The following is a 26,204-nucleotide window of genomic DNA, read 5'->3' as shown; positions in this document are numbered from 1 at the left end:
TATAAATATATCTTATGTTATAATAAATAGTCAATTAGGGATCATAAACTCCTATAAAGGATTTAAAGAATATATAGATTATTTCACGACTTCCAAAGACAACACGTGTTAAAACCTATTGTTGTGTTACCCTTCTACACTGAAGGGTCCGAAATGTGCCCATGAATTATTAGGAATTTATGGGTCTGGAGGTAGAAAAGGTTTTTTTTGTCTATTGGAGATTTCATTCAGGGACGATTTTTGATCACAAATCAGGCTAAATCTAGAATAGCCTATGATGAATCTATCCCATTGAAAACAGTGAGTTTTTTTCAGTCTGAATTTAACCCCATTGAACTCAGCCTGTGATTGTACAAAACTTGAAACGGGGCCAAATTGCTCGTTACCGTAATGTCTGGAAACGTGGCTCCACTCACATCTCCCTTACGTGATTCACATCTACTTAACCGTTGCAGGGTTGATCTGTTTCGATGACATTCAATTTAAGGCGTATGACTAAATAAAAAAAAGCAAATTAAAACTCTAAATTCGTCCCGTGTAGGCCTACCAACGCTGAGAGACTCTTTTTGTTCTACGAGATGCTCCCCTATTATAGGCTTACAGGTTCTGGATGTGTGCACTGTCTCATTCCGGGAAAGGGAAGTTGTCGATGTAATTTAAGTTATGAAGAATGAGATGAGGAATACACTTTCTTTAACTGTCTATGGGAATACACTGGCTGATGTCCAACAGCTGCTTAACGCGTAACAGGCTGACGGCAGGTAGGTTATACACTACACATGCGTGTTTATGATAATTGTCATGTACATTAGGGACATTTTTAACAGAATCTACAGTCGGCCTATTCTTCACTGCGGTGTACAAATAAAGCGAACTTCATTGGAAATAAGAAGTAGGGCTGAGGCTAGAAATTACATTTACAGCCGTTTCCCTATATTATTCATTTTTAAAGTTTTTCAATTTTGGGCGGTAGCCTTGTATGAGGTAGTTATTAAAACAGTAATTTTAAACTCAGCTTCCTACAGTCCGTTTTAAGAAGAAGAAAATGCACTGATGACTGGATTCCGCACCGAACCCTGTCAAATAATGATCAGAGGTATGTGTCTCTTTACCACACCACATATTGTGACTTTTCTAGTATAGAGACAACAGATTTTGGATGACTGAGATCTTCACATGATTTGTTTCAGAAATTTTCATAGTGCGGCATCCTTTTTCTGTGTGTGTACCTGTGGACCATAAGGTGACCCTGAGTGTCCGTGCTGAGGGCACAGGTACCCTCAACTACCAGTGGTTCACTGACGTAAAGGAGGTATGTGGATTTTAAATGTCTATGCCTTCACGTGCCTATGTGTATGAGTTACTTAACAACTTTGAAATTTAAATATATAATTCCTTTTGAAGGTTTTAAAACAGCATTTCAATGGCACTTTTTACTTCAATGTGGAAATATTGTCTAATGTGTGTGACAATTGTGTGTGTCTGTGAATTTCTGTTTGTTTATGCTTGTACTGTACATGTTTATTTTGGTGTACAGCTGCCTTAATCTTGTTGAAACCACCGGTTTAAATAAAGGATCGTAAAATGACAACTGAAACGAGTTGAACATCCTTTTGAGAATATGTTTGACAAAGTCTTGCACTGATCTTAATCTTTTCCGTTTCAGTTATATTTAACATTTTGTTTGTGTGTCCAAGGTGTCTGGAGGCACTGAAGCAGACTTGACCATCAAAGCTAAAAGAACTCAGCTCTATGTGTGCCGTGTGAATGATCACTATTGTAACTGCGTGTTCAGCGACTGGGTGAAAGTCAAGGTGTTGGACATTGATAAATCAGGTATGCATTGTGAAATTCTCATGTTTATTTATATTGCAGTAATGTGGTTAGGGTTGGGCATTGTTTGGATTTTAACAATTCTGATTCCAATTTTCTTCCTTTCGATTCTTGTTCTTATCAATTCTGATTCTAATTCTTTGAGGGATGGAGTTGAAATGGGTCACAGTCCTATTTTCACAAATAAAAGAAACGTTTTAATTTGATTAAATGGTGGTTGGCAGTTTTACAGGGCTTTTAAATGTAAAATAAAGCCAGACTAGTGCACTGCTTACTATGTGATTTCAAACCAAATCCTCTGAACAATTTCAAGAAAGAAACAATTCTACTAGAATCTAAATTTATGAAGCAATTCCAAGTAGGAACCGGTTTTCAATGCTAAGTGTGTACTTTTTGTTATTTTGCATAATTAAAACATAGACACTGCCTGTCAGTTGGCAATGTGTCAGTTTGATTCATATTTCTGGTTTATTGCTGTGATTTTGAATCTCTATCTCTTTTTTTTTTCAAACTTCATTAGGGCTGCCAGTATACTGGCAGGGTGAGCCGCACATCGTGGTCAACCCTAAACCCCAAACAGTCCGACAAGGGTCAAAACTCACCCTCTGTTGCGCAGCCTTTGGCATCCCCACTCCAAACTATCAGTGGTACAGAAATGGACAGCCGCTGCTGGACAAGACTAGTGGCATGCTGCAGGTAAGGAAGTGTTTACTTACCTCAGTGCTGACAGTGATTGTTTACACTGTGCTATATTTACCGTGCCATTTCACTGGCTCTGACTAATGCAGCCTTTGGTTAATATTTTACCAAAGTTTTGATTTATTGATAAGTAATCTTACATATGGGGGAATAGCCAGAAAGACAAACAATGGTAGGAATTGAATCTACTGTGGTATCTGCAGATTGACGGTGCAACAATCGAACATGAAGGATCATACCTGTGCTCTATATCTAACGTGCTAGAAGAGACATGGACTGAACCAGTCAATGTTGACATTGGTAAGCCATATTTGATTCTTCTTTTATCAGCTTGGTTAAAGTTTCCTTTTCCCAATTGTATCATTGTTTTTCAGACTTTACTTCCTCCATTTCCAATGAAAGGGCTGTATAGAAAATCTGTTTTAACACTCCTTTCATTCCACTGGTTTAGCACAGAGAAATTATTTCCATTATGCTGCAGGTACTTTCCCATTTCTAGACTAAAAAGGAAGTTAGACTCCAAATAGTACTTGATCCGGGCCTTAGACAGACAACAGGAAAGTGATGTAAAGTGAAACTAGTTCTTGCAAAGTTTCTCTTGTTTGTTACTCATATTCTGGTATGTACTGTACAGTGTAGCTAACAAAACAATAGTTGTCAAATCGTTTAATTGTCCTGTCCTGTACGTGTCCTCTGGACAGAATCGTAGTACTTAAGATCAGATTTTTGATTAAAAAAAAAAAATCATTTTGTACTTCTCCTTTTTATATCCTCCAGTTCAAACTGATCCCCTTCCTCCGGCACCACCCACAGGTAAGGTTTTATAAAAAAGAAACTCTGTCACCCATCGATATGTTTATTTGTGCTACAGTGGGAAATAATCAAGGTTATGATTGATAATTTCCATGTGTTGCTATAATTAGAATTCTACTTCTATCTACTTTTTAGCCACTGATAAAGTCGCCCTACTTATTGGCAACCTGAATTATTCCAACCACCCTGACTTAATGGCCCCCATTATGGACGTGCATGAGCTGGCCAACCTCCTGCAGCAGCTCGGCTTCAGAGTGGTTTCCCTGCTGGATCTCACCAGGGAGGAGATGCTGGCCGCTATTGATATGTTCATGCAGCTCCTTGACAGAGGAGTTTATGGTGATTCTATATTGTTTTTCTAAATTAGCTACATTTGCCAGTTGATACATTATTTTAACTGTTGTCCTTGGAGAAATGCTGGCATAGTCATTTTGAGATTTTTGTGGGATCAGAAATATGACATTGTAACTTCCTCTTTCCTCTTTCGTGTTCCGTGGCTCTCATCGTTGTCCACGTGTCATGGGTCACAAATCTCTAAATGTGGTTTAAGGGGAGGGTGAGGGGTAAAAAAGAAGCTTAGGCATTTTTTAAAACTTTATATACCATGTATGGCCAGTGTGACCTTTCTTTAGGCTGCTCCAAAACATCACATAATATTTATCCCAGGATTGTGTATGTTCATTGCAAAATGTGATGATTTTAAGTGGTAATAACATGTGTATTTTATCACTCTTGACAGGCCTTTTTTACTACGCGGGTCATGGATATGAGCATGCTGGGAGGAATTACTTGGTAGCTGTTGATGCTCCACAACCATATCGACCTGAAAACTGTGTCTGTGTGCAGAGGATCATGCTCAGCATGCAGGAAAGACGGACGGTACTGAGTGTTATCCTATTGGATACCTGTAGAAAATGGTAAGTGCACTCATTCAATTTTTAATAACAGAAGACCATGACACCTTGATTTGTTTAACATTTATTTTTCTGAACTTGTGATCATCACACTGTAACATACAACTGAACAAACTATTATTTACCTTACATTTGAGTACAGTTCTTTTCATAATATATGATAAGTTATCAGGATTTATTTTGATTGCTTTAGTCTTCTGAAAACTGTATTTTATTTTCTAAAGGTACAACCAGGATTGCATTCCTTCAGGCATCATGCCATTGGGACCCAGTGGGAACACTGTTTACGGTTATGCCACGTATGTACTTTTTATTAGTTGTTTTGACATTTATTGCAACTACAGAAACCAATAATTTCAAATCAGTGAACATTTTGTGGAATGGAAAGTTATGTTATGTATCATTAAAAAGTAGCACTAAATCGTTTGCCATATGTTTGAATAACATTTCCCTTTTAACCAATGCAGATGTGAAGATGCTGAGGCGTTTGAGGTCCAGGACGGGGGGAAAAGTACTGGAATCTTCACTAAGTACTTGAATGCGCACATCCTGCAGACCGAGAAAGTCACACATGTTTTAGAAAAGGTGTCTGAGGGTAAGTGTTAAATACAAGGCTGTGGTTTTGGTTTTTGACAACTTGATGATGAATCTAAAATGCTAATGTAACAAGGACAGGTGTCGTTTTTTCAATTATTCGGTGGTTTTAGGTAGTTAAGTAGAATAGCGCAGCAACAAAGGAAGCAATCATTACAAGGGAAATAAGGTATGGCTGATACTACAATCATTAGTTTTTTGTTTTTACTTTTATCCATTCACAGTTCTGGCATATTGTGAGTAAAGAGATCTGAAGGGAACAGGTTGTCCTTTGGTGCGTTGGCTGGATCACAGACAAGTTTTATAATTGTTGGCAATTCATTCTAGACTTGTTTACTCAGGAGTTGCAAGTATCGCTGTGATGGAACGGAGTCAGGAGTTATCAAATTGACCTTTCTTGAGAATGTGTTTGTCTGTTTGATGGGTCTCTGGTAGAATCATTTTTTCGAGGTACCATTAGCATGTGACCTCATTCTCTGGAAATTCACACTGTTGGCAAGAGAACAGCAAGAAACCTGAGAGCTGGGGAGAGCGAGACAGCTGCTGTGCCGTTTGGGCACCCATGCCACTGCTCTCATGGGTTCACAGGACGCCCTGATGACAGCACTCAGCTCTGTGTGTGTGCATGTGGACACATTTAAATGAACCAATAAACCAATGATTACAGCATTTTCACAACAGGTTTTACCATCTTTTATCTTTGTATTTTTTATTTACAATCCCAGAGAGACAATATGGGGTAGTTTTTGACATCTGCTCATCTTGTCTGGGACTTATTTAGGACTGGACAAAGAGCTGTTGGTGATGAGCTGCTGGTTGCTCATCCATTAAAGCGAAGACAGCTGGCCCCAAAATATACTGACATAAAATATTCTAAAAAAGCCAATTCTATATTCAATTATTGGATCATAGTTTCACTACTGGCCAGCCATCCCACCCTGTTAACCCTATTAAATCATTCCTAAGTTTGCATGTATCAAATCTTGTGAACATGGGTTTCCCAAAACTCATTTAGTCCAGTCAATTACTGTGACTATTAATAATCTTATTTCCTCAAAGTCAGCCATGTTAATCCTATGAACTCTTTCTGCTGCCCCATGAACCAAAGAGTAATAGACACAGGATGTTGTAGTAAAATAAATACAAAAGTAGTGTTGATTTTCTCAGTATTGGTCAAAGTAGAGTAATGGACTCAGTTAAATATGGGAAAACACCCTGGAAATGTGTATGTGAAGTTGCAGTAGAGTTTTTTTTTTCCAGATCTTCCAGGCATCCTATTTACCCGCATTTGTCTCATTCTTCTCTAAACCAGATCTAGGCAGAGACCCTCTAGTCACAGGCAAGCAGCAAGTGGAGATCAAACACACCCTGAAGGAACCTCGATCCCTTGCAGACCCAGTACAGACCACGGGCCATACAAGGGAGCTTCACATACGAGATGCCTGCTGGAGACAAGCAAATGGTGAGTTTGGGGAAATTTCCCTGAACCTATATGTGAAATACATCCACAATCCAAATATAGTTTATTTTCCATCAGGTAAATTTCAGTTCCATTTCTTGATATGTTATCATTTTGAGTGTGAGAAGATATTATTCTGTTTACTGTTGCCCACACCTCCTACCCGACAGCATGTGACAAACCAAGTGCATTCATTGTGGTTTATTTTGATATTTTCAGCACCGTTATAAAAAAGAAACTGCTACGCGTTGCTTTTGATCAATTAAAACAGGGAACTGACTCATTTTACATTGAATATTTTCTTGTTTCATGGATGGAAATTGGTACCTTTTGATACCTTTACTTCCTAAGTCTTATTGAATGGACACATGAGCTAATTTGAGAATCTCCTCAGTCTCCGTCAGAGCAGATGAAAGATAAAAGTCTGCGGCTTAAATTAACAGAGTAGATGAAAGCCCTAAATTTGGTTAACTAAGGATTCGGCAAAATCAGCTGCTCTATCAACAATTTAATTCCATAATAACACAAAATTCCAGTAAAAGTAAAACAGATGTGCTTCATGTTATTTGTTGTTATTAGTTTTTTTTATATATATTTTTCATATTGCCTTTCAGAGCTACCACGGAAGAAGCGGCTGAAGTTTGTTTGCGGAGTAGAAGTGGAAGTCAGCTTCTCAGCTTTGTTCTCTAATGTCCTGGTGGCTTTTGCCACTGTAAAGACTACAGGCCCCCGAACCCAGGACTGCACTGTCACCCTGAGTAGCACACCTGTAAATATTTACCTTTTACCTAAAATGATTCTGTCAAGTTTTAGTCTCACTCACAAAAGGAGCCATAAGAGATCTTTGACATGACAATCTTGAACCAAGGCAGTTGTAGTTTTAACAAATAAAACACACTCCAGTTGAAACGGAAATGTACAGCATACAGAAATGTAAGCCATACCTTTGGTTTTTTGCCAACTCATTAAAGTCTGGCTTTGTCTTTTAAAAGTTACCAAACTAAACATATAGTTTAAAAACTGCAATTTGTATCTGCATCATATTCCATGTTGCTCACCATAGAATGCATGAGCAGTCAGTTTCCATGAGCCAGCAGGAATTTCTCAATGATGGACCATTCACCCCCACATTTCACATGTCTGAGGATGTTCTGGCCATATATAGACTTCCAGCTTGCGGTAGGCAAAGACAAAGCAGGAAGTAGTAAAAATAATCTGTTGTGCGTAATACATGCATGAGTCTTGGCCCGTACTGACGCCTAGTGGCTGATTGTTGAATGCATCAGCGTTAAAGTGCATTTCTAGCAGTGAGTCAGTGCCAGACCAGTGTAAAGGCAGAACATGTTCATTGATATGGTTGGTTAAAATTGTGATAATGCTGACAAAATGTTTTTTATGCTCTGAATCCTTAGCCAATAGAAGACATATTTTCCGGCCCTGGCAGGTCTGAGGAGATGGACTCTCTACTGTTTAAGACATCTGATAACCCAGACTGTACTCTGCGACTTTGTGCTCTTCAAAAGCTCACGGTATGCAGTTATGATTTTCCTCCCGATTGTGTTCCTATGAAGTGTTTGAAAAAAAAAAAAAAGAAAAAGAAAAAAAAAGCATGTCTTTACAAGAAAGTCTGTACAATAAATATGACATTTTGTTCATATTTTCCCTTTGTAAGGCATCGCTGGTGATCAAGGTGGAGCTACACTATACTCACATGGACAGTAAGCTACGCCAGACAGAAAGCCAACAGGTGGACATAGGAAAACCTCTGGTGGCATCCTGTAAATTGCACAGAAGGAATCATGCAACAACAACCAAGAAACAAGAAGGTGCTTCTGCTCAAAGTATGGGCAACATTTCAAGCAGCAAACCACGGCTGCATCAGACTCTGGCTGGTCTGTGTGGCCCTTTCACCAGAAAGGCAGAGTGTGCTGCTAAAGTTGCAGTTACAAGGAGCAATGAACCTGAAGAGAACGATGAAAACGAACTGCAAGACTTCACTTTCAAACATTAAATCTTTTTCAGTCCTATTGTAAATACTCGTTTGTAAATGTGATAATTTTTGATTTGATTGGAAATTATTTAGTTGCTGATCACACATCTTGGGTGTGATTTATGATGATGATACTGATGATGATGATGATGATGATGATGAATGAGTGAATGACTGAGGTGTGTTTGGTTTGCTTTACCACCCTTTAGTGCTTAGCTCAACACTGAAGAAACTTTAACACTTACTTTTGCTAAACACTGATTTCTTTATAAATGGTATAATACTTAAAGAGACATATTACTTTTTATCAGTGGCAAGCTGGCTAGCCTAATTTATTAAATAAAGACCATTTCGGTTAATAATTTATCTAATAAAGACCACTACTTTTATCACTATTTTGATTGTCAATGTTGTGAAACATCTGTTAAACTGTTCAAATGAATTGCAATGTTTTATGATTGAAAAGACTAGGCCTACTAGTAATAATAAATGTTGATTTTAAAGAATACTGTAATTCTTGCAATTCTCCACAGACAAAATGTATGTATGTAATTTAAATGGGAAGTTTAACAGCACTGCTTTACATTGGCGTTAAACTCAGATTACGTACTTTTTAAATGCACAAAATGTACGTTTTGTAGTCAATACTTTTAAAATAAGAGGAAAATAAGGATTAGCATGTTAAGTCCATGGGCCAAAACAAAGAGAACACAGGCAAACTTGGCCTGCGGGCCTCAAATTGGGCAGCCTTTGTCTAAAGACTCTTCAAAGTTTCAGATTTGTGAAAGATTATAATTTGTGAAAATGCAATAAAAGGAGATTTTACAGTTTTTTTCATATGCAGAGACCATTACCAGGTCCAAATGTAACTGGTCTGAAAATATGTTTTTAACAATCTTTAGCCTCTCTAGGATAATTTGGACCACATGTGACAACTCAGGGTACAGTGTTTTGGACATAGACATGGAAAAAAAAAGAAAAGAAAAAAAGTGTGCTTATGTTTTACTGCTGAATTGGACGCTGTGAAACTAGTTTTAGCATCTTGCAAAGTTGCAATATAGCGTCTGCGTTAACATTATATTGAATCAATACGAGACGAAATACCAGATTAATACCAAGTTGTTATCGTTAATATCCGAACAGTCTTGTTGTATACAGTTTTCTAGCTTAATTGTCCACTTGCCAGTTGGCACAATAACGTTACACGTCTTAGCAATTTAGGTCCAGCAGCTAACGGTAACTGACCTAACGCTAGCGTTAGCTAGTAAACTTCAGCTAAAGTTAGCCAAATGTTAACTATGATAGCAAGCTGTTACTGTTACGTGTCTAACGTTAAACTTTCATTTGGTCACATAGGCTTCTAACGTTACAAACTCAAGTTTTTGTCCAGCCATTCACCGCATAACTAGCGTCATTTAGTTCCTGTTCCTAGTGTCCTAGTCTTATAGCCAAAGTTTCCCACTGCAGCACCAGTCCCCGCTAGCTCGCCGTGATCGTATAGTGGTTAGTACTCTGCGTTGTGGCCGCAGCAACCCCGGTTCGAATCCGGGTCACGGCAGCGAAACGGAAAGAAGGGGCCACAGTTTTGGATTTTGGAATCTAATTGTAGAATATTAACAACGCTGAGACACAACTATATCCTTTTGTGTGTGATATGTGCTATGAAGCATATCATATCGTGTAATACAGACCTTTGAATTGTATGCCAAAATAATTAACGGTCTCCCATTGAGTATAATTTGGTCAACTCTGTTATGTGAGTAATAAGTGGAACTTGAATAATAATAAATTACACCGCGGTTGATTTTATCTGGAGATCCTCCATCACTTCAGAAACCCCAGAGCGTCCTCACATCAGACCGGGTGGGGCACTGATGACCGTTTAAAACGCACTAATGATGACTGGTCTGCAGGTGGCAGTATAATTCAACATTCACCCAATATATGATCTAGTAAAAATTAATGATGAAAAATGCCCTTTCCTAATAGTATGTATGATATTTTCCCTTTTTAGGACTTGGACAAAATACAACCCCATTAGTGCTTTGACAATAGACCAATGACGTTTGGTCAGTCTGGCACGGCTTTGGGTTGAAAGCCATAACCACATTCCATTGTTTTGTATTTAAGTATTGATTCATGAGCTTCTTGCAGCATTTGCTAAGGGGATATTATGTATTCTGGCTTAGTCACACTCATAATTAGTCGTAAATATCTCTGGATTGAATACATTTTACCATCACAGCTTTTGTTTAAAATGGGGTAGGCCTAAGGAAAGACATTGCAGTCATCACCTAGCCTAGTTGCAAACAAATATGACAATATCCTATTCAATTTGTGAAGGATATTTAAAAAAAAAACAGAAGCCAATTTGAATATGTTCTGGACCTAGGCAGGCTAGCTGTGTGTCGGGGCAAATTGCGGTGAGAGAAAAACAAATCAGCGCAGAGAAAACGCCACACACTCCCGTTGGTTCTTTACGACGTCACTTTTCTTTGGGACCCGCCCGCTTGCTCAAGTGGCAGCGGTGAATGGTGAGAGATAATCCTCGGCTCTACCACAGACACACAACAGGGCTGAGCTGTCTCTGGATCTGGATGCGGGCATCCTTGGATTCTGCTCTTAGCAAGGGCCCACTGCACGAAAACTTGACGGGACAACAATGGTGCACGGCTCGGCGGCTAAATCCTTGGCTGCTGGTCGTTTAGGGGGCCGGGGATTGTGGTCAATGTGACATTCACTAGCACGCTGGTGTTGAGTTTATTGTTCTGGTCCTAGACGCTGAGCAGCGATTCTTCTGAGAAGATGTTGAGCCGATTCATGAGTGGCAGCATCAGGAATCTTGAACGGGAATACAGCTGTACCGTCAGACTGCTGGATGATACGGAATACACGTGCACCATTCAGGTTAGTCACCTGTCGACCACTATTCGCTCCGCAGGGCTCTGAATAGCGATACAATTGTGTCTGACTGGGCAGACAGGAAAAAGCGACTGTTTGAGCAGAGGGACAGCCCGGTGTCTACCAATAGACAACAATAGACCCGTAATAGGATTATGTAGAGTTTTGCCATTTAAAATAACACAAGGCTGATTTATTTCCTCCAAGTCTCCTACCCTATTGACAGGATATAAGAGTGAATTTAGTGGCATGCTTTCAGGGAGCTTTGCAGGATGGACAGTTCCCTCAAGCTCACGTTGATGGGGTGTCAAAAGCATACACTCTGAACCCCATGACAGAAAGGGCGTTTGGGACAGGATTGTTTTTCTTATGTGTCAGTTTGTCTCTTTGCTTGAGGTTGCTTGCTGGAATATTGCTCTTTGGTACTAATTATCATCATTTAGTGTTGTTGCTCATGCAGTTTCCCTTGAACCTCTGACATCAATAATGCACATATAGGGTATCCCGTTGCTGCTTTGGGGAACATGCCTACTAAGTTACATTATGTGGCTCTTTCAGATCCACACATGTGATGGTGATGCAGGATTGCATGTTGTCATTAAATGACCACAGCATATCTATGTGCATGAATAACATTTTCTTTTTTTATGAAAGTGGAAAACAAACAGCTGATACAGACAATATCGGCTTAGACATCTTACTTGTAAAGATGACAACAAGCCCTAATATTAAAATGTATTTCTCTGCCTTTGATCTCACTTCTACAAGCACTGCTTTGATGATTGTGCAGTTTTATGTTCATGCTGATTTCATAAAAAGTAGGTGAGGGGGGCCTGTCACATCAATTACCACACAAATCTGTTGCCTTTGTATATATGCTGTGCAGTTGTAGTAAAGGGGTGTAAGTAAATCCTTAGAGAATTCTCTGAGTAGTCAGCAACATGTAGGCTACGCGTTGAAGCCACCCCAAGACATATCAGGGAAATATTTAACCTGTGACTGGGACGTGAAACAATAAATTATTAATAAGACATGCATGATTCTTGTTACTTTGATATCTTTGTTATCAGCAGGAGGCTGTACTGCAATCGCTCCTCTTTTCTCCAATGAGCAAATGTGCAATAGACACTGCAATTGCTGTAGGATCGTGACTGTGTGCCCAGGTTGTAAACAGACCTGCATTTTTGCTTAGAGAGCTGACCAGAGATGGACCTGGGCCAGATTGACTGGGAAGCCACAAGCCAGCAGGTGTGCTGTTTGCAGCAGAGTCGTGTGGTCTGGTTGGCTGACGTCAGCAGGCTGGAAGAAGGGGAGTGTTGGGAAAGAAGAGAATGCTCCAGCGCTGCTGTGACTGTCTGGCATCCTGACTATCTTTGTGTCTAACCTGGCCATGGGAGGGAGCAGGCTAATGCACATGACTAGCCCCACCGCTGGAGTGTAGTCCTCATTTAGTTTAAGTTTTGCCCTTCCGTCCCTCCAGGCTTCTGGCAGGCCAAAAACCAAAATCACCCAGGACACCTAGACTAGGGAATGCAAAGTAAGAGGCATAACTGGGTCATATAGTCTCTTTGACTCGTGATCTCTCTCTACCTCTCGTTGTTTTTCTGTTGCTCCCTCTTTTTCTTTTTCATCTTCCTATACTGTGCACAATGTGCTGGGAATTTATTCCCAGTAGACCTGTTTCCATTACACTCTGATTGTTTCCCTGAACTGTTTAATGGCTCCAAATTCAGATTTACCTTTGACTTACATTAGCCTCCTTCCTTTGTTTGACATTAAATCAACCTTCTCACTGACAGGAACATCCCCATGGCATCTACATTTTTAAAGCTACCTTCAGCAGAAATGTCTGCAGCTAAACTATGACAAACAAAATATGCATTGAGGTCTTTTAAAAGAAAGGCAGCACATGTGTGCATCTTTTTAAATCATTGGCAGCAGTAATGCATAAACTTAAGTTTCGCTTTAATGCATTATGGATGTTTTTGCTGTGTGTGGATGAGGAAAAAGTGAGCACTCACCCTTTCACAGCCCTGTAGATTTAACTCTCATCTAGTTGCAGGTTGATGGAAGTGCCCTCAAGCCTCTTCTGCTCTGATTTTTATGCAATGTTGCAGCAGAGTCAGACTTCAGCCGTGCCTTGTGTCTTGTCTGGATATAGGATAAATCACATGATGAAAATACCACATTGTTAATCAAAGACAAGACCAAGTGGATTCACTCACTATAAATGCATTTGTTTGTTGGTCTGCTCCTTAAGCAAAACTCAAAAACTATTCTAATTTGGTTCACATCAAATGCAATATTGAATGAATCTGAGACACCTAAACGCAGGTTGTTTATTCCCAGTTTACCTTTGAAGTTCTGTCAGTCAGTTTTTGTATATAAAGTAGCCCCAAATATGCCTTGTATACAAATATGTCAATTGCCAGTATTTCACTGGTGGTGATGGTTTGGTGGAAGAGCACATTGCCATTTGTGAGCAGCAGCAGAGAGCAAAGCAGATTTAAAATAGCATAACAGCTGTAAACCTCCACGTGCATAACAGCGGCATGAATGTACTAAAGGCAGACAGAGAATCATATTTAAATAGGGGCAGCAGCAGAATGATAGGCTTACAATGTTGGTGTGTCGCTGAACTATTGGATAGATGAGATCAGCTAATGTGAGCAGCTGATAAGATAATCGTCAGCCCAGACAGGACAGCAAGGAACAATGAAGAAGCATACTGTATGTGTGAGTATTGATTGCAGATGTGAGAGAAATACAGAAGGTCTAAGCATGTAATAGTATAGTCTTCCTGACTGAACTAATGCAGTGGCTTTGTTTCTTTAAATGCTTTTAAAAAAAACATGACCATAGAAGGCTTATCGTATTTATTTTGTTTTCACTTAGTGCAAATCTGTTATGCGTTCCAAACACCTCCAGTATTTTCTTCGTTGTGCTTCTAATAATTACATATTTCTTAAATGGCTGTTGGCCCTCTCTATTCTAGAGACAGAGTTAATTATAGCTTACACCCTGTGAAACCTGTGATTTCCCCTGGTTTTCTATAAGTATTTTGTATGAGGAAACCACAACCACCAGCTTTCATGTCACTAATCAACCCAAAAGTAAGAATGTAAAAAAATGGGGTGTGTTTTGAAGATTTTACTAACATATTAAAAAAAGAGACTCCTGTGACCAAAGTCAGTGCTGGTGAAGTCCTCCTGAGGTCGGCTGACATCTTGGTGAGAAAAGTGCCGGGGGATGGGGTCTGTGTGTGTATTGTGGGGTGCCAGGGTCTCAGCTGTTGCTACGGTGACTCCACAGTTACCCTAACAAAATGTGAGCTTACTCACCGGTCAGGATTTCCTTTCCAAAAGCCCTGACAAAGACTCGACCGTTTGCGGTCACTGGAAGGTCATTTATTTTCCTAATGCCATTGGAGGGCAGTGGTGGTGAGGTGACCGATGCCATGCCCCTTCAGAGATCCCTGGTGACTGCAGATCTTTGCTGACTTTACACTGTCAAGACCTTCAGGAGTATTCTGCACCAGCTCTATAGACATACAATATATCAGCCAGGGTCGGAAGACTGCATAAGTTCTGTGTGCATCTGTGTGCAGGTGCATGTGTGTGTTCAGAGCTGACAGGCGGCTGACACACTGTTGCTATGCTTTATATGAATGAATAAAATGTGTGCTAGGTCTGAATGTTTCATGATTTCATGAGTAACCTCAGGAGAACGTCACTTGTGTTTACCAGCATCACTGCACACCAGCATCACGATTGGCTGAACCTGTGGCGCATGGCTGGTTGCGATTAAGGATTACATCACTGTAACGTCTATCTACACAGCAGAGCAGGGCAGGACAGCCCCAGCATGCAGCTCTCTCCAATCTGTCTCATGGGGAATTGACATGTTACAGTTATACTTCACTTCATATATCGTTCACGTCTTGTTGATAACAAAAGGGCTGGTGCATCGTGTCAAGGTTGCAAAGGGCTACTGCTCTGTTGCTGCCTTTGGATGTGGTCCTTAATCTTCACCCTCATTGCTTTCTCACACGCAGAGCTCTGATATTCCAGCGGGGTATTACTGGCAAATTAAGCTTTGCCTGACCTGCATTAGCTTACTGGGATTCATGAAAGAGCTAAGATGAAGATGAGATGCCAAATGTCTTTTTGGCTTTGCACTCATGAAAACACAAGCTCACAACATTATAACTTCAATTTGTTGCACCGCATTGTATCAAGATGCTGAGACCACTAAACCTCTTTGGGTTTGTCTCACCAAATGGCCCTCTCATATTTCCCAGTGACTCTTTGTGTATCCGTGTATGTGGGCTGGATGGAGAGCAGGCCGGCAGTCTGTCAGTGTGTTGATAGCAGTCTGCTGAGCCCTCCATTGTGCTGTCTGGCATGTATTGTGTGACACAGAGGGGCCTGTGGTTATGCTCCACCTCGAAGCATGAATATTAAACCTTTTAGCAGACCAATATATTCCTGTTGGGACGTGTCTACTAATAAGAAGGGGACAAGAGCCGAGCAGTGCTCTATAATCAGGCCAAAAGTCACTTTAACAGGCGTTAGCTTGGAGCCATCTTAATGCAAACAGATTGCAAAACTATTGGTGATATTTATATACTTCACTGGCCTCATACATGATTTAACACAGCGCAGTGCAACTCTTGATGGGGATTCAAAAGAGAGAGCCTCGGATAGCTTAACTCATTTACAGTAAAAGGAGAAAAACAGTGTTGAGTTAAGCTTTGATCAATTACAGATAATAAAGGTGTTTGTAATCTGCAGTTATGCTGAACAGGAGTGATGCGCAACCTCACGCTAGAGGACGCTCTTCAAACGTCACCCTCAAACGTTTGTGAGCACAGTTTGGTATCTATCAGGATTTTAATTGCAGTATTATATCAGGTTCATTATTTACTCTAGCAGGACAACTACAATTGATATTAGGTTATGTTTTATGACAAGACACAATTTGGTGCGGAACATTGTGTAACAGCCTTGATGTTCTTGTGTTGGAACCATAGCATGCCCAAATTGCAGCTTTGCAGACAGCTGCTAATGCAGGAAACAAAACATATCAGTTGGGATTAGGGCTGTAATGATAAACCCAGGGTCCGGTTTTTATCACGATTTTTGACCCACGATTCAATACAAACCACGATTCCTTTTTTTTTCAGTAAACGTAATATAACTTTTTTTCTGCCACATGGCATTGTTTTGTCATTGATTACATCCCACTTTGCAACATCACCCCTTTTGCTTTTAGCCTTCTTTACAGTTAGCTAAACTTACCAGTCAAAACAGGGATAAGGCACCAAAAGGACTAATACTAATAGTGATTTAAAGATGTGGCAGCATTAGATCTGGGCGGGAAGGATAACTCTGGGAGTTGGACGGAGTGTGTTGTGATTCTGCCTTCTCACACAGGTTTGTTGAGCTGAGTGTAGTGATTTTGGTTTTTTTTTCCATATCGTTACAGCCCTAGTTGTGATATAATTGATCTGTTTTTGCTGCTGGATAACAGCATATTTTTTTCTGTGTACTGTGTTCCTTCTAAAACGTTTTGTAGACAAAAGTCACAGTGCTGCTATAGTCAGTCTTTACTTTTTGTCCTCTCCTTTCTACTTTGTCCTCGTTGCTCTGGTCCTGTTTGTCTTTGGTCACAGGGCTCTCTGCTGAATAAGAGAATCCAGTCTTTGTCTCGCTCTGTACTTCGAGTTCCTGTGCCTCTGCAGACTAATGAGGAAAAACAGGCATACGCTCCTACTATCACACTTGCAGTGAAAAACAGCAGAAGAGCACTTTTTGTTGACATTGTTGCACAACAGCAGGGTAAAAATGTTGTGATTTGTATGCATTTGAATTCCTATTCTATTATCAGCTATGTGGGGTTACAGAGCAGGCATATACATTTTGTCTCTGTCAGTCCAACAATGTTGTTACTTTTGAATAATCCTTGGTCTCGCTCTACTACACAAAAGTTGCTTTGTGATGGAAATTGATAATAACGGTGGTGTCATCAGCTCTCAGGACAGGTGCTGAGCTGAAATCGGATGTGTTCTGACAGCCGTGACACTGCTCTGTTGGCCAACAAAGCAGTGAAAGTCACAGAAGTGCTCCTAGAAAGTGGGGTAGAGAGATTCATTTAATCTTCAACTCTCAGTTCAGTCTTCGTTTCATCACTTAAGTTTGATGTGCTATAAGGGAGAATTAAAAAGGAAAAAAAAAAGTGAGCCGTTTTTATGAAGCATATTTCTCCTTTTTTCCCTTTGGCCTCCTGCTATTTCTCTCTTTTATCCTGCTCCATGGGTCCTTCTTTCTCTCCGTCCGTACCATCAGGCCTGTGGTTCTGCTGCACACAGCCTCACTGCAAGGTTGTTTTTTTTAGCTAATGATTGCCGTCCTTCCAGTCCGTCTTCCAGCTCCCTTTTTCCTCTGTATATGCCACAGTGTCTCGTGTCTTCTTTGTCTCTGCAGCAGATTAACCTACTCAGCATTCTCTGTGAGATCTTGCCTCTGTAATGCTTTCAGTGTGGCCGTTGCTGTTCAAGGAACAGATGATTTTTTTTATTGTTTGTATGTCGGTATATCCAAAACGTTTTAGAAGGCTTATTTCAAGGTTGACTGTGTTTATATAAAAAGATTTGTGGTTCAGTTGATTTCAATAAGGCAACTCGTTTCATGGATCCTATGGGATTTCATTTCAGAAGATTGAGATATTATTTAAAATGTATTAATTTGACTGGAATGATGACTGTTTTGGCTGGATAATATCACACATATTGTATTCAGTATCAGGTAAGAAAGTCCTTATGCGAAGAGCTGTAAGGTCCTGCAGGCTTCATGTTAAGCAGTTTAACAGAATCACTGCTTGGTTGAGAATATTTTCAAATTATTTAATCAGAACTTAACCACTGTATATTATTAGGGCTGGGTTTTAAAAGTTGATTTTCCGATTCAAATTTTCATTTGAATGGTTTGATATTATTTCAAAAAATCCAGAATCTATCTCTGTCTGTAAATGAAATAGAAGACCGAAAAAATCCATTGGCACTATGCTAGCTTGTAGCTGTAGAGTCTGTAAATGTATTGTGTTGACTGCTGTATTGTTTATGTTAAATAAAAACTTCATTAATGTAACTGCCTTGTGGTCAATTTAGGGGGAACATAGTGCAATTGTAGAATTTTATATCCAAAGAAATTTAGTTTTGAAACTGAAATATCCCTAAATGAATTGATATTGAATGTAATTAGAAAATCAATCAAATCGGAACCTTGTGAATCTGAATAAAATTGATTCAGAAAATCAGTGACATTACCGAGGTCTAGTACATATAAGTATATAAACCTACATATATACATTATAGCCTCAGTTTCCACAAATTTTATATGGTTTGGATTTTTTCAAAAAAGCAGTTACCGGTAACTCCACCAAACAGTGGAGTTACCGGTAATCAGTGAGATTACCAAGAGTGGGGCGATAAACTGAAAAAAGCCCTTGGGAGAGGATATTTAAGTTAAAGCTTGATGCAGTTTGGATTTTTACAGCCTGGCCACTGCAGCAGGAGAGGAAAAGTGAAGTGTCCTTTCCTACAGCTAAAGACAAGAATGTAAAACTACTGAGAGCTTGTGATTGCAGAACTTGAAAAAGTTGAAATATCTAATGCACTATTTGTGTGCCATAATGTGTATACCTTACTGCTTGGAACTATTTTTATTGCTGTGGCACAAACAAACAACAGCTGTGACTGAATGAATGTTTGAAAATATTCTATCTGAATTCTACAATGACATTGACAAAGAAATTGTATTTCGTGTGGATCAGCCATGCCATGACACCCATATTATTTAATCAGGTCATTAACCAATATGATCCGGTGTATGAGATTGGTGCATCGGTGCCTACTGTAAACAGATGGTTTAACTTATCCAGGCTTCTGAACTAAAGTCAGTTAGAATATGATATGAGCACTGAGAATTCTCGCTGGTGCTAAATTGGAATGGTTTTAACACCAGTACATGCTTTTAAAAATCACAATGATAATACCCCCTTAAAAAATAGGTATAACAATAATAAGTTTTACTACATAGACAAAGGTTATCTCCTGTTGCAATGGAAGCCAGCCGGTTGGTGCTGTTTACCAGGAAGAAGCTGGTTGATCTTTCGCATCATAGCAAAAGTGCTCCCTAAGGAAAGCCATCTGCACTCTCACAAATGAGCGTCTTGCTTTAAGGGAACTTAAGATCCTGTGATCTTGGTACAGATGTGGCTAGGAGCATGTGATGAGGGCCACTTGAGCTGCACTGAGAGTACAAGGTCTGTTCTCTCTCAGCGGGTCCCACTCCTACTCTTCTTTATGGTCTTTTGTCTCTCTGTTCAGAAGAGTGACAACATAGCATTTCTCAAGTGTGCCACCGCACACAGTTGAACAAAATTAAAAAAACAAGAAAGGCAGAGAACGGAGGAACTTGAAGAGAACCATGTGTATTGGTGCAAGGATACGTGGAGACAAGGTGGGCTGGTTGTTTTTGGTAGTTAGAGTTGAAAAATCCCCCTTTGAATGTTTAATTTATCTAAGTTTAATTTTACACCCACTCTGAATAATTTCCCTCCAGAGAAGGTGTTGTTTTTTTCCGCTGTGTAGATAGATGACAGGCTAAGTTGCTTTATGAGAATCATTATTTGTGTGTTAGCATCATAGATGTATTATATAACTGGATACTGGATTGCAAAATGGTGCCTATTCAATTCATTGGAGTTGCTCGCCTGGTGCATACTTCAAAAAAGTTTTTAAGTTTCCTTGTTTACTTCCATGATATGTGGCAGTAGTGTTTCCTCGCCGGGCCCGCCTGTGAGTTCTTGCTTTGCCCATTGACTTTTGAATTTTTTAAATCGCTTTTTTCAGCTAGAGGGAAGTTTTTCAAATACAAAAAGTCCATGGATTAAACAATTCAGAATAGAAAGAGTCACAACTGACCTCGGTTGCAGTTCGAAGTTCCCTGGCCACAGTTTTACAGACGTCTCTTTGACAATAATGGCCTATAGGAAAAAAAACTTTCTGGGTTGCAGAGGTATTTTTATTTTCCTGCAGTGCCGCGTGTTGCCACTGGAAAACATTGGTGGAAAGGCTGAGCACCGTTCTTGGGGGCCGTATAGCACTGTATGCTCACATTGCGTCTGTTTGTGTGTATAATCATTTACATGCCATATCATCCATCAGTCAATGTTTTATTCCATTTTAGAATCTAAAAACTCCTGGGCAGACACCCATTGTAACACGTGTGTCTGGGCCTGCATATTACACTAACAGCTATTCATGCATGCAATCAGTCTCCTTTTCTTTTGTGTGTGTGTATGTGTGTGTGTCAGCGCAGCAGTCAGAAGAGATGAGTGTCTCTGGAGAGGAGATAGATGAACACAAACACAGGAGACAAAGAGGCTGGATATTGGAAATGCACAACAAGCCACAGACACAAAGCCAGCTGTCCACTGCAGGCTCCGGGTCAATTCAATTTTTTTGTTGGGTTAAAAACAGTAACAGTAGTGTTTGCCCATAAAGTATTTTAAAATAACGTTGTTTTTAATTAGTTAGATTCAGAATTCCTTGCTCTCAAGTAACCACATTACAAGAATAAATCAGGTAATTTATACCTTTATATTATTACTTCTCTTAATTACTCCTGTGGAATGTCTTTCTGAGTCATCTGTTCAATCTCTGATTATCTGGCCAACCTGGAAACCAGCCAGGCCGGCCCTTAATGGCCAGGACAACCACTGCTTGTCACAAGATATTTCCCAGAGGTCTTTCTCTCTTAGCCGCAATAGCTGCTCAAAATCAGTTAAGGAAAAACATTCTCATTATTGCTGGCTCATTAGGTTGTGTGTCTCCATATATTAGACAATAAGCCAAGAGAAAGACTCCTCTCCTCTCCTCTCCTCAGTGACCTATGTCTCTATTTTGCCTTGCCGACTTTAGTGGAGAGTGAGTACATAGCAGAGTAAATCACAGGCATCTTTTCATTTGGTTCAGAAAATTCTATTTTGTGCCCTATAATGTTTGGAATTGTAAGAGTCTAATTGTGCTGGATGTATTCCCACATCCAGCACAAGAAAACCATTAGAAACACATTAGGAACAGTTTAGGTGCTAAACAACTGCATTGCTATCTTGAGGAAATTGGGTTTACAGGCCAAGTGACATGGGTTTAGGATATAACAGTTGTGCATATGATTTTCACTGTGATTGTCTCTCTGGTGGTGTTTGTGTCATGACTGACTGAATAGAGCATCTTCTGAGCTATCAGATGCACTTCCCTGCTCTCTGTTATGTAAAAGATGAGTTGTTGCTATTGTGTCCTGTCTTGTACTCTGTCTATGTCAAACCAAATATCAAATTGATAGTTCTCAGTGACTACAGTTTGATGCCAGTGTCTGTAAGATTACCCTTTTATAAGAGTTGGATATTAAATAATGGCACTTTAAAGTAATTTTTTGCACAGTGTTTATTGTTAGTGTACTTCAACAAACTAACAGTATCATGTCCTCAAGTGTGAAAGTCAAATTCATTCATCAACTTACAACACGAGATAATCTATAATATCCTTTCTAAATTGTAGAAAAGTAGGTACAAAATCAAGACACCAATACATCACCAATCTCAATACCAATAACTCAAAAGTGTCAATTTTTGTGGCATGTAAGACTTGCAAACCTGGCTACATTTTTGGCTACAAAATAACCCTTCAAGCAGTGATATTCAATAAAAGAAATTTGTTGAAAATGTATTTTTCCTCATTGCGCTTATATGTTATGAGCTGTGGTAGTACTGCAAATCTGCAGAATTTGTAGAATCACACAGAAATAGACCTCCGTAAATAATTTTTGCCTTTGGTCGCAGCTCTGGGTTTTCGTTTCTGAGTACACAGACAGAGGTGTACCATATGGCAGCAGAATAGCAATCTGGAGGGGATTGTTTCAACACCGGTGCCTCCTTCTTAATAAATGGTTTTCATGGAGCTCCCTACTGTCCCCAGGGTGGGAGACAAGTGCCACTGAAGGGAATAAAGGTCTGTTTGCACAGCTACCCAGCACGTCACTCTCCCAACTCATTTGGAAGGGAAGAGCGATTGTTTGCCCCGGGCCTCTTCGGCGGCACATACAGTGCAAGAGGGGAGGAGCTGCTTCAGTAGATTCTACACACATCATCTCAGTTGTTTCTGATTGCATAATAGTTTGTAAATATATTGGCGTAGATTAAATATTCAGCGTTGGTTCTCTTATATTGGGAGAATTGTTTCATAATTTGCAGTGGCTTCCCTGATATGCCAAAGGTGGTATGATCATTATGAGGCAAAGCTGTAAATCTAAACCGCAAATAGAACTTTTCCAATATCATAACAGTCCATTTATCATATGAGCTCTCCTAACTGGAATGCAATTAAGTCTAAATCAGTCCAATCAATACAAAGATCAATTAGGTATCCTGTGGGCTATGGGTATAGTGATGATGCTGATCACAAAATATTCCAGTTTGTGGTAAGCTTAGCTATTTTTAGCACAAGTCATTCCACACTGCAGGTACAGAGAATAAACTCTACAGAGGAGTTGGCCTAGCCAAGTCCGCCCACATGCTGCCTCAAGCACAACGCAAAGGTAATGATCATGAGCACATTCGGTGACGATCATTATCTGATCTGTCCTTGCCCGGTGTACAAACAATCTTAAAGATTCAGTGATATATCTTGGATTGATTGTGTTGCTCATACTGCGCTACAGTTGTATTGCCTTTCAATCCAAAGTTAAGGTCACCACATTGAGTAATGTGTAGCTTAATTTATTATTTAAATAATAATGAAATAATTACACACAATTGCCATGTTGACAACACAAATGTGATGTAAATACATAGTTAACATTCTGATATTATTTGACATATAGACCTATGTCACGCAACAATTGAAGACCGGAAGAATGTCTCAGACTGGCAATACGGCTCTTCCAGTTTACTTTTTACAAAAGCGGGTCCGATATTTACCGCTGGACCAAATCTCTCTGCAACCTGCCTAAAGTCACCTACATCGATGTGGTTTGGATTATAAATGAATACTCACTGAGTAAAAAACATTTAAAAAATGGTAACAGCGGGTTGGACCAATCAGAGATGTAGCTGTTACGCTTAGGACTGTGGGTGTACATTTTCTCCATAAGATCGTGGATAAAACATGTTTTTCTTAAAACAAGGTTGATTTCATACAGACTTCTAGCTCCTACAGGAGCAGAGACTTCCATTTCACAACCCCGTAGCTAGTGGTCAGTCCACCTCAGATGGTTTAGACATTATGGCTGATAATCTAAATCCTAATGGAGAAAGACTGTTGATCAGAAATTTTGATTACCTACTACGTTTCCGGAAACAGGAAGTGTAACATAGGCCTATTTGCTCTACACCTAACGTTAGCCTTTTTACTAATTACTAGCTGCCTAGCAAGTGTTTATCTGTTTTATTGTCCCTCAGGGATTTCTATCGTGTTGTAATTTAGTTGTGTAAGATGTGCAGCTAGTTTCTCTATCAACTTGCTTATTTGCAGCGTGTGTCTTTGTGTTTGTTTTTCAAATTGGTATGCGTGTCTGTTTTTGCTTCTGTTTTTGTTTATCTACAGTGTTGTTGTTGTTTTCCTGGATGCAATGCTTGTATTGCTACAATAGCGAATATGTTTTCGTAATTTGATGTATTCTTATAGCCAAGAAATCTAGACGCACCCTAGCCCTGCCAATGGTGAGTTCCCTGACCCAACATCTTGATGTGGGTCTGGCGTGTCAGGCTAGTATTCTTAATTAGCTTTTCTGCACTGTGTATCTACTGTATATTGAGAGCTACTAAGAATCGGGGTCAAATTCATTATAATTTATTTGTTAACATGCTCGGCCAATAATAATGACTCCAATTGTTTTCAAATGGTAATTGGTTTTAACATTTAGCATTATGTGGCGCTGTAACATTGCCATAAGAATGTATTCTGGCTTTAAAAAACAAAGCAATATTGTCACCACAAGACACTATTGATATTAATATTACTGAGGTTGATCTATTCCTGGACATTTGGTATATCTGTGTTGCATGGAGGCTTACTCCAACCTAAGTCAAATTTCTTGTATGTCTGTCATACCTGGCGAATAAAGCTTATTCTGATTCTGATTCTAATTCTGATGACTCAGTTCATTGCTCATATCTTCTCAGTGTGTGATTCAGCATGGAGACAAGTTACTTTCCCTCCCTACCAAATGGCTTTTTTTCAGCTGCAGGATCTTCATTGACAACTGCTCTCCGTCCCGGCTCCTTTGGCTTTTCTTAAATGCCTCTTATACACTAGGCATTAACTTGCCTCTATAATTAATGAGGGTAGCTAACTGAAGAGTGGCAGCAGAGCTTTATGGAAAGACCCCTGGAGTGCCCTCCAGGACATCCCATTACCCCCTCTCTGGTGGGAATAGATTGTTGTTGCTGGCTTGGTAATGATGTAGTACAGTGGCAGTCATGGCTGAGGAGTGCTGCAGTCTGTAGTAGGCACAATCAAGCAAGATTAATCAAGAGATTATATCCCTTCATTATAGCTACAAAAGTAGTGTAACTGCTTTCAGTATTATTATTCTATAGCTATTTAGTTTTCATCCCTCAATTGCCAGTCTCTTTTAGCTTATTACTATCCATTCAATAGATAAGTCATATTCTGTGCACATCATTGCAAAGAAACACCACTGAAGCAGGTTTGACAGTCACCATTTCAGCCACCAGAGATGTGATGAAATTGTAAGAGGATGTGGTACATCCTCTCTTATTTTGCATTAATTACATCATTGCCTCAGTTAGTCTCTCTCTTAAGGTTGCAAGGGGCGGAATAATAGATGAGTGTATGTATAAATTATTTATTTTTTTACTGAATACTGGGGATGTTTCATATTCAGATATTACTATGCAACGATATTGATAATGCACTCGCTCTTACTTTAATGAAACTAAATATGGGCCACTTCTACTTGACCAAAGCCACTGTTGGTTATTGCTAATTTGGCAGAAATCAGCAGATTGCCTCAGGTATTTTACTGGGTTTTGAACTCATATTTTCAAACTGTTGTGCAGGAAAAAGGTCTCTGCCCTTCTGAGAATGTGGAGTTATTACCACCCAGCTGTCAGGCCCTGTTTGCTCTGTGACAGCTGGCCAGACTTTGCAGTCAATACTTCACTGCCCACTTTATTAACTACAAACATCCCCTTGATTTGATTTATCGTTAAGACTCTTGTCTTTGAGTCAAAGCACACAGGACGAGACTGGTGTAGGATCAGCACAATTTTCTTTTGCCGTTTGTTTGGCCTTTCGTACAGCAAACTTTCTTACTCAAAACTCAAAACTTGACTTGCCAATCCTAGTTGTAACTAACAACATTAATTATTGCTGCATGCCATGCCAGGTGTGCCATTGCCCTTAAATTGTACATGCTTGCTCACTCATAATGTTTACTGTTACACCAAATGAAACAGAATCATCGTTGCTGTTACACAGTTGTGGAGTGGGGTGAGTTATTTTAAACACGCATTTTCAGGAAGCAAAAGTCAGATTAATCTGTTGCATAAACAATGACTCACAATTTTTCACAGTTCAATCATCAGTACAACTGATTAACAAGTTTGTTAGAAAATATCTGGTTCTGTAAAAAGTTGAAATTACCAGCATGTGCCCATCAAAACTCATTGGGTAGAAGTTGAATACAACTATCAAGGTGCATGAAAAACATCCAATCACAGAATGTAAAATTCTATTACATGTGCTGCTAACAGCAGGTAAAGGTTAAATTTTGTGCTGTTGAGAAAACTGGTTTCACTTTTAATTTCCGGGTCACAACTAACTTTGAATATAACAACTATAGCAGCATCTTTGGTTTCCAACCACAACACCAAAGCATTTTGGTATTCTCTACCACTCTGGTATGGCCTCTGA

At 39.5% G+C, this 26,204-nt stretch overlaps 2 protein-coding genes and 1 non-coding gene across 6 annotated transcripts in view; all 3 read left to right on the top strand.

Annotated features, from left to right (window-relative positions):
* Positions 1-596: 596 nt before the first annotated feature.
* On the top strand, positions 597-8,701 carry malt3 (MALT paracaspase 3). The gene is made up of 15 exons (XM_034878255.1): positions 597-761; positions 1,026-1,096; positions 1,191-1,312; positions 1,698-1,836; positions 2,354-2,529; positions 2,736-2,832; positions 3,310-3,345; positions 3,481-3,684; positions 4,085-4,262; positions 4,484-4,558; positions 4,727-4,854; positions 6,166-6,315; positions 6,927-7,081; positions 7,725-7,841; positions 7,985-8,701. Exons 2-15 carry the CDS (start codon positions 1,054-1,056, stop codon positions 8,321-8,323), a joined length of 1,959 nt encoding a protein of 652 aa, XP_034734146.1. The 5' UTR covers positions 597-761; positions 1,026-1,053; the 3' UTR covers positions 8,324-8,701.
* Positions 8,702-9,788: 1,087 nt separating this feature from the next.
* Positions 9,789-9,860, top strand: trnah-gug. Its single transcript has one exon. It is a non-coding gene; the product is annotated as a tRNA-His (tRNA).
* Positions 9,861-10,810: 950 nt separating this feature from the next.
* LOC117948565 (FERM domain-containing protein 5) overlaps positions 10,811-26,204 on the top strand; it is a 54,148-nt gene continuing 38,754 nt past the window's right edge. For 2 of the 4 annotated variants that reach the window (XM_034878259.1, XM_034878257.1), the window contains exon 1: positions 10,811-11,209. In XM_034878259.1, the coding sequence (XP_034734150.1) occupies positions 11,108-11,209 (102 nt within the window). In that variant the 5' untranslated portion in view covers positions 10,811-11,107. The remainder of the gene's footprint in view (positions 11,210-26,204) is intronic. The other 2 variants (XM_034878260.1, XM_034878258.1) reach the window with 1 other exon arrangement.

The sequence above is a fragment of the Etheostoma cragini genome, chromosome 8, assembly GCF_013103735.1.
Source record: "Etheostoma cragini isolate CJK2018 chromosome 8, CSU_Ecrag_1.0, whole genome shotgun sequence".
NCBI lineage: Eukaryota > Metazoa > Chordata > Actinopteri > Perciformes > Percidae > Etheostoma > Etheostoma cragini.
The sequence above is the reverse complement of the archived record's forward strand: the minus strand, read 5'-3'. Positions and strand labels throughout refer to the sequence as shown.

Excerpts from the sequence above, each read along its gene's own strand:
- malt3 (XM_034878255.1), top strand. The coding sequence starts at position 1,054 with ATGACTGGATTCCGCACCGAACCCTGTCAAATAATGATCAGAG. Across the intron at positions 2,833-3,309 it reads ACCAGTCAATGTTGACATTG|TTCAAACTGATCCCCTTCCT; the intron begins GTAAGCCATATT and ends TATATCCTCCAG. Across the intron at positions 4,263-4,483 it reads TTGGATACCTGTAGAAAATG|GTACAACCAGGATTGCATTC; the intron begins GTAAGTGCACTC and ends TATTTTCTAAAG.